Source organism: Gossypium hirsutum, chromosome D08 (genome assembly GCF_007990345.1).
Source record: "Gossypium hirsutum isolate 1008001.06 chromosome D08, Gossypium_hirsutum_v2.1, whole genome shotgun sequence".
Taxonomy (NCBI): domain Eukaryota; kingdom Viridiplantae; phylum Streptophyta; class Magnoliopsida; order Malvales; family Malvaceae; genus Gossypium; species Gossypium hirsutum.
Window position 1 is genome coordinate 36,536,619 of NC_053444.1, and position 12,005 is coordinate 36,548,623.

The 12,005-nt window shown below is 35.5% G+C and overlaps 2 protein-coding genes across 6 annotated transcripts; one reads left to right on the forward strand and one right to left on the reverse strand.

The window, feature by feature from the left end:
- Positions 1-1,938: 1,938 nt before the first annotated feature.
- LOC107917767 (myosin-7B) lies at positions 1,939-7,672 on the forward strand. 3 transcript variants are annotated; one of them, XM_016847072.2, is made up of 10 exons: positions 1,939-2,428; positions 2,803-2,889; positions 3,057-4,063; positions 4,165-4,253; positions 4,364-4,467; positions 4,561-4,651; positions 5,248-5,323; positions 5,422-5,536; positions 5,625-6,156; positions 6,845-7,672. In XM_016847072.2, the coding sequence occupies exons 1-10, from the start codon at positions 2,146-2,148 to the stop codon at positions 7,335-7,337; spliced, it is 2,877 nt and encodes a 958-aa protein (XP_016702561.2). In that variant the 5' UTR covers positions 1,939-2,145; the 3' UTR covers positions 7,338-7,672. The 3 variants fall into 3 exon arrangements, with proteins under 3 accessions (XP_016702561.2, XP_016702571.2, XP_040954076.1); XM_016847082.2 differs by having other exon boundaries at positions 2,390-2,428; positions 2,792-2,889; XM_041098142.1 differs by lacking the exon at positions 1,939-2,428 and having other exon boundaries at positions 2,792-2,889; positions 2,996-4,063.
- A 353-nt stretch (positions 7,673-8,025) lies between these two features.
- Positions 8,026-9,662, reverse strand: LOC107917778 (60S ribosomal protein L36-2). 3 transcript variants are annotated; one of them, XM_016847090.2, is made up of 4 exons: positions 9,449-9,662; positions 8,731-8,834; positions 8,305-8,504; positions 8,026-8,202 (listed from the first exon to the last, which is right to left on the reverse strand). In XM_016847090.2, the coding sequence occupies exons 2-4, from the start codon at positions 8,830-8,832 to the stop codon at positions 8,169-8,171; spliced, it is 336 nt and encodes a 111-aa protein (XP_016702579.1). In that variant the 5' UTR covers positions 8,833-8,834; positions 9,449-9,662; the 3' UTR covers positions 8,026-8,168. The 3 variants fall into 3 exon arrangements, with proteins under 3 accessions (XP_016702579.1, XP_016702596.1, XP_016702587.1); XM_016847107.2 differs by having other exon boundaries at positions 9,240-9,569; XM_016847098.2 differs by having other exon boundaries at positions 9,236-9,569.
- Between the last annotated feature and the right edge of the window lie 2,343 nt (positions 9,663-12,005).

A 12,005-nucleotide genomic window follows, 5' to 3' on the forward strand; every position in this document is an offset into this window, starting at 1 on the left:
TGAAAAAAATAAGGATTGTAAAGGCTATACCTTTTCCTTGAAATGTAACAATTCAAGTATAGTGAAATGAAAAATCATTGGTTGAGGTATACCAAGGTAGTGGAGGTAGGCAATTGGAGTTGAAGCACTAGAAATTGAATTGTCCAAGCTTTTCTTCCCTTTCCCCATCATTTAGAATAATTTTGCAAAGAATTTTAAAAAACTAATTCATCCCTTCTTGATATTTTGGACCTAATAATGGTCAACAATCTCCACCTTACCACGGCCTGAATAGTATGAGTCAGTGTTACACCCTTTCTCCAACAAATGGGCTTTATATGGAATAAAATTCTTTAAACAAAGCCATACAAAATCTTTCACTTTAGGAGGAAGGTAGGCGTTCCAAATATGCGACCAACTAGCAACAACAAGGTTTTGCTCAATATTCATAAAAGAATTCACAACAAGCACATAATCGGATTTGACCGTATAACTACCTTGGTGAAATGCCATACAAGATCAGGTAACTGAAGACTAAAGGGAATGATCATGACTCGAGCTACGTCAAATGGAACCAGAATGCCTTTAAGAAAAGATTTATCTCAAGCCCCTCATCACTTTGTAACAAATCTTTCACACTTATATCTTTTATGCCTAGTAGCGGGGAGGACATAACATAAAAATCTCGATCATCCATGAGCTAAGGGTTGTGAAACACTCTTGTACCATCGCCACCAAAGTGCCAACGTATACCCTTTAAGAGCAACCGTTTGGCAGCATGCAAGCTTCTTCAAATGAAGGAAGGATTATGCCTTTCAAACAACTCTAGAAAATTGCAACGAGGGGAAGTATTTTGCTTTGAACACCCTAGTCAATAGAGACTTCAGAGAAAACTTAATTGATTCCTAACCTTCAATTAAGACATTAATTATATGTAATTTTCTATTCAAACCTTAATTAAGTATGATTTTTCTACTAAGATATTAATTAAATTTTATTTATTTTACTAGTTTTTTTTGTATTTAAGCTTTATTTTTATGTTTTTTTTCCTAGCACTTAACTTGGGTAAGAAAAACTTGCTAAGCAATTTATTTAGGAGTAAACTATACGGTTGGTCACTCAACTCTCATAAGCTTTTATTTTCTTTTATTTTGGGCATCAAAAATAAAAGTTTGCAAAATTAGGCTCTGTTGTTAGATGCTTTTATCATTTTAGGGTGGGTTTGGATGGGTGGTGTGTTTACCTGCGATTAGTGTAAAAACAGCGGTGGCGGTGAGATTAGATACTGTAGCGATATTTTAGCGTGAGACAACAAATAAGCTAAATACACTGCACCGCACGGCACCCAATCGCCCATCCAAACCCACCCTTAGTCACCGTTGTCACAACTTTTATCATTTTAGTCACTTGTCATAAATTTGTCATTACATATACTCATTTCAGTCACCCAATTTTAGTAAATTTTCATTTTGATAACTCATTTTAATTTATAAAATTATACCAAAAAATATTTTTTTATAGAATTAATTTAAATTTTTAAAAAAATTATGGATTTTTACAAAGAATTAAGCTATTCAAATACTAAGATTAAAGTCACATTTTTCACCAATAACTCAATTCCATTTAAAAACTCATGTTTTCACGGTTTAAAAAAAAAACCTAACTAATTTTTGTAAAACCCTATTTTTCTCTTTGACTAAAAAGGTAAAAGAAATAAAAAAGATAAAATTATTTTTAATTGTAAAAATTTAAGTTTTTCTTATAAAACTCAAAAAAAAAATCTATAAAAACGCACGTAATTCCATATAAAATTCTTAAAAAGATTAAAGAAAGTTAAAAATAATGAGTGTATATAACAAAAATGATTAAAATGAAAATAACATATAATGATGGTTTTTTATTTTCGGTATCATGTTTATTTATTTATTTTTAGTATATTTAATTAAAGAAAAGACAAGAGGGAGACTCAAAGTGAAGCAGCGTCCCTTTGTACTCGTAGAGAAGTAGATAAAGGTTCACACAGTTTCCGTTTGTCTCTTTGTCTGCACGAAAAGAAGGAATCAACACAACACCAACCAACCATAAACCCTAGCTAGAACAAATCACCTTTTTCACCTTCTATCTTCTTCTCCATCCTCTCTCTGTCTCAATTCATTTCCGTTTGTGATGGCTTCTACATCTGCCTCGTGGTCTCCAAGCTCTCCTCAGCTCCGCTTGGCTTTCCGTTGCAGGAATTGCAGGGAACCACGTCCGCTTCTCCTGCTTGATTATCGTCGTCCTCGTCTGCTCTCGGTTTCACTAAGCCGGACTAAGGAACTGGAACGACGTCGTAATGTTGCTTCGCGGATTGTGTCGGACTCCACTGCTGGGGCGGATACTTTTTCCGGCTGGTCCGATTCGGATACTGTTGAAGATTCCATTGGCTCGGGAGGGAGAAGAAGGTTTGGAGGTATTTATCTATTATACCTTGCACAAACAAATGTTCTCACTACTTCTCTTGGCTGAATTTCGGCTGTCTATTTTGTTTTCAAGAGTTGAGTAGAAGAGAATAAGAAAATGTTAAAGCATTTCTTGCTTGCTATTTGGCTTCTTAATTATGTTTTCTGATTAAGTTTTTAATTATGTTTCCTTACACTAAATGCTAGTTTACTGTCTGTCAATCAAAGCTTTTTCATAGCAATGAAGCATATATGAATCATATGATATTTAGGCATTGAATTTGAGGCATAATCCCGAAAATAGCTTTCGGGGTTGTTTGGACTAATTAAAATAGTTGGTTCCATATGATGGACTAATAACAATTCGTAAGTAGTTTGCTTTTAGGAATTATGGGAGCTGGATCAGCTGGACTTGTGCTGGTAGCAGGGCTTTCCTTTGCAGCAATGTCCCTAAGTAATCGAAGCACTTCCAGTAAGTGGTCTCTTTCAATTTCACTTGGTTCTATTTTACCATGCTCTTCTATCTATTTATATTCTGTTAATTTTTTTGGTTTCTGTGTTTATTGGACTTAATTTAGATGAATTGACAACAATCCCCGAGAACTGGTGTTGAAAGATTATACCATTTGTTGACTGCAGGACCCAAACAGCAGTTGGAACCCTTAACAGCTCAACAGGAAGTTTCATTTGATAACGAGAGTGAACAAGCCAAAGAAAATGGAATTGAAACAGGAACACATAAGGATCTTTCGGCACCTACAGAATCCAATGGCACTTCTACTGAAAATAATCTTGATAATGACAATGGGACCTACTTAGTAAACAGTTCGACATCCAATGGCGATAGTGCCCGTAACACCAGTCCTATTCAAGAAGGCAGGCAAAATGTTTCATCTTTGGATGGGGAGTCAGTTTTCCTGGACACAACTCCAATATCACCTAATTTGCCTGAATCTGATGCTGTGGGTGTCTCTTCTGTTGCATCAAGCCTAAGAGAGTCAGATAGCAACCTTGACATTGGTTCACCTGAAGCAACTTCAGAGGTTGAAGACAAATTGATTAGTGTTCAAGAAACTATTGATACTAACTTGTCTGACCCAATAAACCTAGACAATGATCTCAACGAGGGAAAACTTGAAGGAAAAGAGAATTCCAGTATCTCAGTGGATTCTTCTTCTAGTTCCAATTCAATCAGTGATCCTTCAATTGTGGGTTTCTCAGTTAGTTCAGAGTTGGAACCAATTTTAGAACCTCAGGCTATACCTGAAGACAATCTGGAAACCATAGATTCCTCTCAAACTGAAGAAAACCTTGAGAGTCTCAAAATGTCACTGCCCTCGGTTGAAATAAAGAATGCATCTCTGGAAGATAATAAGTTAAATGAGAGTGAGTCATCTCAAACAACCCCTGTGTTGGCACCTGCTCATTCATTAACAATAGAGCAAAGCAAAATTGATTATGATGGGATGAAAGATGGCATACCAGATTTTGAATCACCAACTCATAGGAGTTCCTTCTCCCCAGTTGGTATACCTGCTCCATCTGCAGTTTCTGCAGATCTACAGGTTCACCCGGGAGAGGTTCTAGTTCCTGCAGTTGTTGATCAGTTTCAGGGGCAGGCACTTGCAGCTCTACAAGTTTTGAAGGTATTTAATTCTTACTGAGATATAGAATTATTAAAGTATTCGCCCTTGCAGATAATATGAGAACTCGTGACCTATTACTCATATATATGTATCTTTTCCAGGTTATTGAGGCTGAAGCTCTACCTGGTGATCTCTGTACACGTCGTGAGTATGCTCGGTGGTTAGTGGCAGCAAGCAATGCTCTTTCAAGGTATATATGCCTTCTTGTTACTCCCATGTATGGCAGTGTGAAGCCATCAGGAATTAGCATGTAATAGATACCTTTATGCTTGTAAATTTAATCCTTTTTGCTGCTTGCAGGAATGTAGTATCAAAAGTTTATCCTGCAATGTACGTTGAGAATGTTACTGAACTTGCATTTGATGACATCATACCTGAAGACCCTGATTTTTCATCGATTCAAGGTTAAGAAGTGGACTTTATATTCTTGGTCATATTGGTAGAGTAACTTTCTTTTTTGTTATAACTATTCTTGCTAATTGAGTTGCATGATTCAGGCTTGGCAGAGGCTGGACTTATCTCAAGCAAGCTTTCAAATCAAGAACTGCTCAATTACAATCGAGGCCCAGTTTACTTCTCTCCTGAAAGGTATTACTGTTCAGACTAAACTCATTTTGCAATATAAGCCTTGATATTTAGCTTGGTTAATGCTCAGAGGAGGATCCTCGTAGACCCCTCAAAAATTTTGGAAAATTGGTATTAGGCCCACCAAAATTTTGTAATTCTTATTAGGCATTTTAAAATTTTTGAAAATTTTAACTAAGTCTCAAAATTTTTAAAAATTCTTATTAAGCCTCTCAAAAATTCTTAAATTTTTTTATTTAAACCACAAATTTTTTGGAAATTCTGATTAAGCCCTTTAAAATGAAACCCCTAAATTTTTTAAAATTATAGCCACTATTAATGCTTTCTCCAATGTTAATTTCCCACTATTTTATTGCCCATCTGCAAGGCCTTTTTCCATCTGTATTCTCGATTACTTTCCCACTGTTTTCTTAACCCATTCTCATTATAACTTATTTGTAAAATGTTAATAGAATATATGCTTAGCCTGACTAAAACCTAAAATCATGAGTAAAATTGCATTGCAGTTTTACATTCATTATTAATTGCTTTATTTTAGATGCAAGGGTACTTTACTTCCTTTTTGTGGTTTGCTTCTTATTTTCTCTTTTTTTTTCTAGCCCTCTATCACGCCAGGATCTTGTAAGCTGGAAAATGGCTCTAGAGAAAAGACAACTCCCAGAAGCTGACCAAGAGGTCGCTTATATTTTGAGTTTGTTTATATGTTCATTTCATCTCTTTCTTGCATGTTATAGTGGGTATGTTATTAATTTTACTGTTTTGTTCATGTATAGATCCTCTACCAACTTTCTGGTTTTATAGACATTGATAAGATAAATCCAGATGCATGGCCTGCACTTGTAGCTGACTTGTCTACTGGAGAACCAGGAATAATAGCACTTGCTTTTGGTAAGTCATCTCAATGGTAATTACTTTCTCTAAGTTTCATCATATTTTTAATGATTATATGCCTTTGTTATTGTCATTATCCTGACAGGTTGTACAAGATTGTTCCAGCCAAATAAGCCTGTGACAAAGGCCCAAGCAGCTGTTGCTATTGCAACTGGTGAAGCTTCTGACCTAGTAAGTGAGGAGCTAGCACGTATTGAAGCTGAATCAGTGGCAGAAAATGCAGTATCTGCTCACAATGCTTTAGTAGCTGAAGTTGAGAAAGATGTTAATGCTAATTTTGAGAAAGAACTTTCGATGGAACGTGAAAAGATTGATGCTTTGGAAAAAATGGCTGAAGAGGCAAAGCGCGAGCTGGAAAGGTTAAGAACTGAGAGAGAGGAAGAGAATATGGTCTTAATGAAGGACCGTGCTGCTATTAGTGCTGAAACGGAAATTCTTTCAAGGTTAAGGCGTGAAGTGGAGGAGCAGTTGGAAAGCATGATAAATGACAAAGTAGAGATATCATATGAGAAGGAAAGAATTAGCAAACTACGAAAAGAAACAGAGGATGAAACCCAAGAGATTGTCAGGTTACAGCATGAGTTGGAGGTGGAAAGAAAAGCCTTATCAATGGCCAGGTAAGGAAATAAACTTTATTATCACATAGTTTTGAAACAGTACTTCAACAACTTAATCTGGAGGAATGACAAATGATTCTTCAAATATATATATTAGATGCTTCATTTCATGGAATAATATTTTCAAGGATACAGAGTGATAGGATATTTTTGTTCTCTTGTATCTTTGCAGCTAAATAAAATGTAAGATGAAACTTTGGTTAATTCTCATTTCCTGAGAATTTGCATTTATCAGATTTCAAATAGTCATGCACATCTGCTCAATCGATAAATGTCCCCTTTGTTACTAGGCAGAACTGGAAAAGATGCACCAGGCAAGATGATCAATGTTGAATGATTCCTGACATTGTATAAATTTGAAATCTCTGTTAAAGCTGTAAAAGTTTGACCTGTGCTAACTGCTAAATGATTCTATTAGGTAAAGTTCTAGAGTCGAGAAATACATTTGGCTTCTATATGGTGGTCAAATTAATGTTTCTGCGGCATTCCTTATATATCATGAATAGCTTTGGCTTTTCTTCTTTAGGGGTCACTGTAATATTCAGTAGGAGTTTCAGTTATTGCCTCTTGTTTGTCTTTTTCTTTCGTTTGCCCCTTTAGTTTTTCTTCTAGATGTATGCCTGTGCTTGTTCTCATTCAATTATTAAACTGATTACTCAATTATGGTACAAAACTTCCTATAATTCAGGGCATGGGCTGAGGATGAGGCGAAACGAGCAAGAGAACAGGCAAAAGCCCTGGAGGAGGCTAGGGAACAGTGGGAAAGACGGGGAGTCAAAGTGGTGGTTGACAATGACCTCCATGAAGAGAGTGTTGCAGGAGATACGTGGGTAAATGTAGGGAAGCAAGTTGCAGTTGAAGGAACTATTAGCAGGGGTGAAACGTTGGTGGGGAAGCTCAAGACATTGGCAAGTGAAGTAGAAGGCAAATCTAGAGAGTTCATCGATAAGATTGTCCAGAGGATCCAGTATTTGATTTCAGTGTTGCGAAAATGGGCCTCCGAGGCAGGTGCAAAGGCTGAAGAATTGAAAGATGGGGCTGTGTTGAAGGCAAGGGGATCAGTACAGGAGATGCAGCAAACCACAGCAGGATTTAGTTCGGCTGTTAAAGAAGGTGCAAAACGAGTGGCAGGAGATTGTCGGGAAGGAGTTGAGAAACTCACTCAGAGGTTCAGAACATAGCCTCCCCAAGAGGTTCGTCCCCTTCCTTTCTTTCTTGGACACCAATAAGTAAATTTTGCAGCAGAGAAGCATGTAATTCTTCTTCCGATCTCTGGTCATTAGATGGTACCTAGTTATCAATCCAATGATGTTTGTAAAATGTGTACTAATAATTTAAATCTATTTGTTGCTGCTGCCGCTTCCTGTTAAGGAATTCAACTTGGAAATGTCCTAGTGAAGCTCATAAAATAAGCTAGACGGATGAACTCGTATTTTTTATTTGGATAAGCTACACCAGACAATATCGATTTTAACAGTTCAATCATTAGTGACTTAAAAGATAACTTTATCATTCAGTGAGATTTTGTAGGTTTTTTATGTTAATGACCAAAACATAAATTTACAAATGGTTTAGTGATCAAAAGTGTGGTTTATCTTTCTTATAGGATATTATAACATTTTTGCCCAACTCCCAACTAAGTCTGTTTAGACCCAATGATGGGCAGCTTCTAAAGCGTTTGATTGATGTCTCATCCCCCCTCAACGGGGCTCATTAAGCTAAATGCAACACAAGACAATAAAATTTGAGACCACTAATCGATTTGGTTTAAATAAACGACGAAAGATGCTCTCTTGACTCAATGATGAACTTCCAAATCCATACGGCTAAGAAAACAAGGCAATACCCAACATGTCAAGGACATGCAACTAAACACAAAAATTTAGCATACATTATAAAATTAAACAAACGAGATTCAGTGCATAGTTTTCAGTCTCAAACCAATACGTTAAAACATATGCTAAACAAAGTTCTCTAATGAAATCATCAAGGTGACTTGTCACCAGAGAGCTTCACTTCTTCTTTTCTCCACCTCCAGGGTGAGCCCTGCAAGGAAAGGACCGAGTTTACTACCATTTTCAGAATGCAAATGCCCCCTCAAAACATAAGACAAGGAATACTTGCTTGTCCTCGGATATAAGATATTACCTCATCTTGCGGAGCACACTAGACATCTCCTCACGCTTCTTCTTTGCCCTTTTGTGAGTTCCCAACTTTCTTTTAGCAACCTTGAGCGCTCGTTTGTCCTTACCAACTTTCAGAAGCTCAGTAATCCTCTTCTCATATGGTGCAAAACCAGCAACTTCCCTAATCAAGTTCCTCACAAAATGGACTCTTTTGCTAGTTTTCTGAATTAATTAGATAAATCAGGGCCACGACTTCAAGCTAAGAAAACACCAACTATGAAACAGACTTCTCAAAAGAGAAATACAAAGAACAACAGCAGATCTAACTTGACAACCTAAAAGTATTGCTACTTCTTCCCTATGCGGTTTTCTCAACTTCTCTTTCAATTGCTTCATATTCGATAACTATTATTCTACATAAAACTTAATCAATATATGACGTACTTACTCCTTTCCGATTAGAGGGACGTTGAGCCAACTCCTTCTTGGTTACAACATGTCCCTTGTTCAGTCCCACAAAGAGGCCAGTATTTGGCTGCTTGGTAGCCATTCCTGCTCAATTGAAAACAAATCCATATAAAGAAAACGGAAAACATAACACTGGAGTGGCATTGCAATCAATTCCAAATCCAAAACACAGATCATTCTGATTTCAGCTCCTGCTTCAGACATGGTTGATAAATAAAAGAATAAAAGACTTAACTCAGGACTCAAACCCTCAATTTATCGTTCTTTCCTTTATAAGCCTCTCAATCAAATATGTATAATCAACACACATGAAATGAAAAATGGGCTTCAAAACCTAAAAGCATAAACTTGCAAAATGGAACTAAAACACATGTATATATATACCCAAACATTTAATTTACAGAATAACAACTAGAAACCAAAGCTTGTAAACAGAAATAAAATAAAAAAAATCTATATAGTATCATATCATCCAAAAAACCCACCAACCGAAGCACAGCAGTTGATAAATCGCAACTTAAATCGTCTACAGTCGAGGAAACCAGCTAAAGCAGCTCAATATTTGAGTTGAGTCTATCATATTTATATTTCTACAGAAGTTGTGGTTTTAAGTTAAACTTGGTTCCCCGAGAAATCGAACAGAAGAAAACATTCAGAAAGAGTAAAGTAGAAGTGAAGAGAGAAGGATAGAGACGTACATGTGGAGACGGAGATCTGAGGCGGACTAAAATTCCTGATTTTAGGTTTATGGGATTGGGTTTTGGGCTTTTAAAGTATTAAAAAAGAAAAGAAAATTAAACATTTTCTAAATGAGACCTTCGCTTATTTGCAAAGGTAGACGCCTTCAATTTTTGAGATTATCCTTCATCATATTCTGATATTACGAGTTTTCCTCTCACTTTGTGCCTATCTGATGTGATTGTTTGTGATTTTAAATTATTCACAATATATGTTTGTAATTTACGAGTCTTGTTTTATCTAATCTTTTTCAGTTTGATTTAATTGTTTTTTATTCTTCGTTTGTTGTGTTTTATATTGAGTTGATTCTACATTGTACTTAATCGGACATATCTTTATAATTGTACTATATTTGTAACTGGATTAGAATTGAATTGATTCAAATTGAAACATAGACTTTAAATTTTTACCTTTAATCTATTTGTAAAAGATTAATCTAAATTTACCTAGATCCATTAATATAAGTTTTTTAAAATGTAAATTGTTGGTGAAGTTTTTAAATTCCAAAAGTAAAGTTAAGAGGTTGACAAGTGCCATATAGGGGTATAGTAAAATAGTTATAAAATAAATATTTAAAAATTTACATGGCAATTTTTTTAAGTTGTTTATGAAATAAAAAAGTACACTGCTACTGTACCAAATACTAACTTTATTAAATAATTTTTTTTATTTTATTCAACTTTTCTTTGTTGCAAACAAAAGCTACTGTTGCATTTATTAAGGTGAAAATTGAACAGATTCCTAAAACCCCTATTCTGTCGTGGGCTACATGTGTCTATCCACTATTTCACGTCTTTGCGATGCCTCGGGCACAACTTAAAAACAGATGAACGTTTAATGAAAGCTTAATACCTCAGTAAATTAGACAAACATACACAACTATCAATGTTAAAAAATCGAAACCCTAAATAGTCTCTTAAAAAAACAACCCTTCAATTTTCTTCAGAGAACTTATCCCCTTTCATGCATCAGAGCCAGATCCGAGCTTAGCTGGAATTCAACTCAATCTTCGGCTATTTCCCACTTTTTGTCCCTCAACCTCTCTATATTCCTTGAGTTCATTGGAAGACAACCCACATTAGAACCATTTTCGAACTCAGACCCTTCAACTTCGATTTACTCATTTCCAAACCCCCTCCTATCTCCAGCGATGAAAATTTCCACTTTCATTGAGACTTCTTCTATCCAATAAAATGAGCCATCGTACTAGCAACCTTTCACCGCCAATACATGTGTTCATTCATTAGCCCTTTGTGGAACATATCGAAAAGTAAGCCTTTTGAAACTCGATACTCTATTTTTTTTATCTCATTTATCAATTTTTTTATGGTTGAATTTTCATTGTCTGCAGTCTTTAGCTTCCTTATCACGATTAAGACGTCCCCTTCCATACACACCTCTCTGAAACCTAGGTCATTTACAAATGTCATTGCCTGTAGACATGCTCATGCTTTTACCATGGTAAGATCTAGTACATTTTCCACCGGATAAATACATGATGCCATAACTAAACCTTCGTTATTTCTAACTATAACTCCTGATATAGATCTGTTTAGATGTTGTTGGTAGGATGCGCCAAAGTTTTCTTTAACTAATTCCCCATCTGGTGGCTCCTAACTCACCTTTCTGTTAGATTATGCCTAGAGACCAATCATGAGATGATTGTAATAACATACTTGTTTTACCTCGTTTATTAATATCAGGCATTGCCATTATTATTTTAGTTTCTTTTCTATGTATATAAATAAACTGTTTTATAATAATGTCCTAAGAATAAAGGTTCTTAGTCGAGTATTATTGTGGGCTTGGACAACAATAATGCATTAAGACTAACGTGTATTTTATTGATGACAAAGTGTTATTATCGACATGAGATGTCAAAATCAATACATGAGTATGTGTGTTAGAGAACAGCATATTGGACTGGCCTGGTCTAAGTATGTATGTTTTTTGGATTATTATGTAACAGCCACAACATTACTCATAGTGATTACTATGTATATGATCCTCAGACTTGAGATCATCATTATCCCAACATCGTGAGTCATATATTTTGATACAGTCAAACGTCCACTGTAATTGATTGTTCTATAAAGGTTGATGTTGGATATACCACAATCTATGTAGTGGGATATGATTGATCAATATAGGATTCGTCCCTCTTACATATTGGGAGCAATATCTTAGGCCATTTGATTGAGTGAGACTAGAAATGCATGGCCATGCTCGAATAAGTTGATATGAGATATCATACTTATTTGTTTATCATAGTCTACTTAGGATATCAAGAAACATTAGATGGACTATACAAGTGTGACTATTCCATGACTTGTGTCCATTCTAGATATAAATGACAAAAGGATTTAATACATGAAGGGTTAATCATAGAGAGGTTATGTTAAATCATGACTTCTTGTAACTTAGGTAGCAATGATTCATTGCTAGATACCACTCATTGTTTGTAATATTAGAATTGTTCTAGTATTACTGCTAACATTACAAGAACCTACAGGGTCA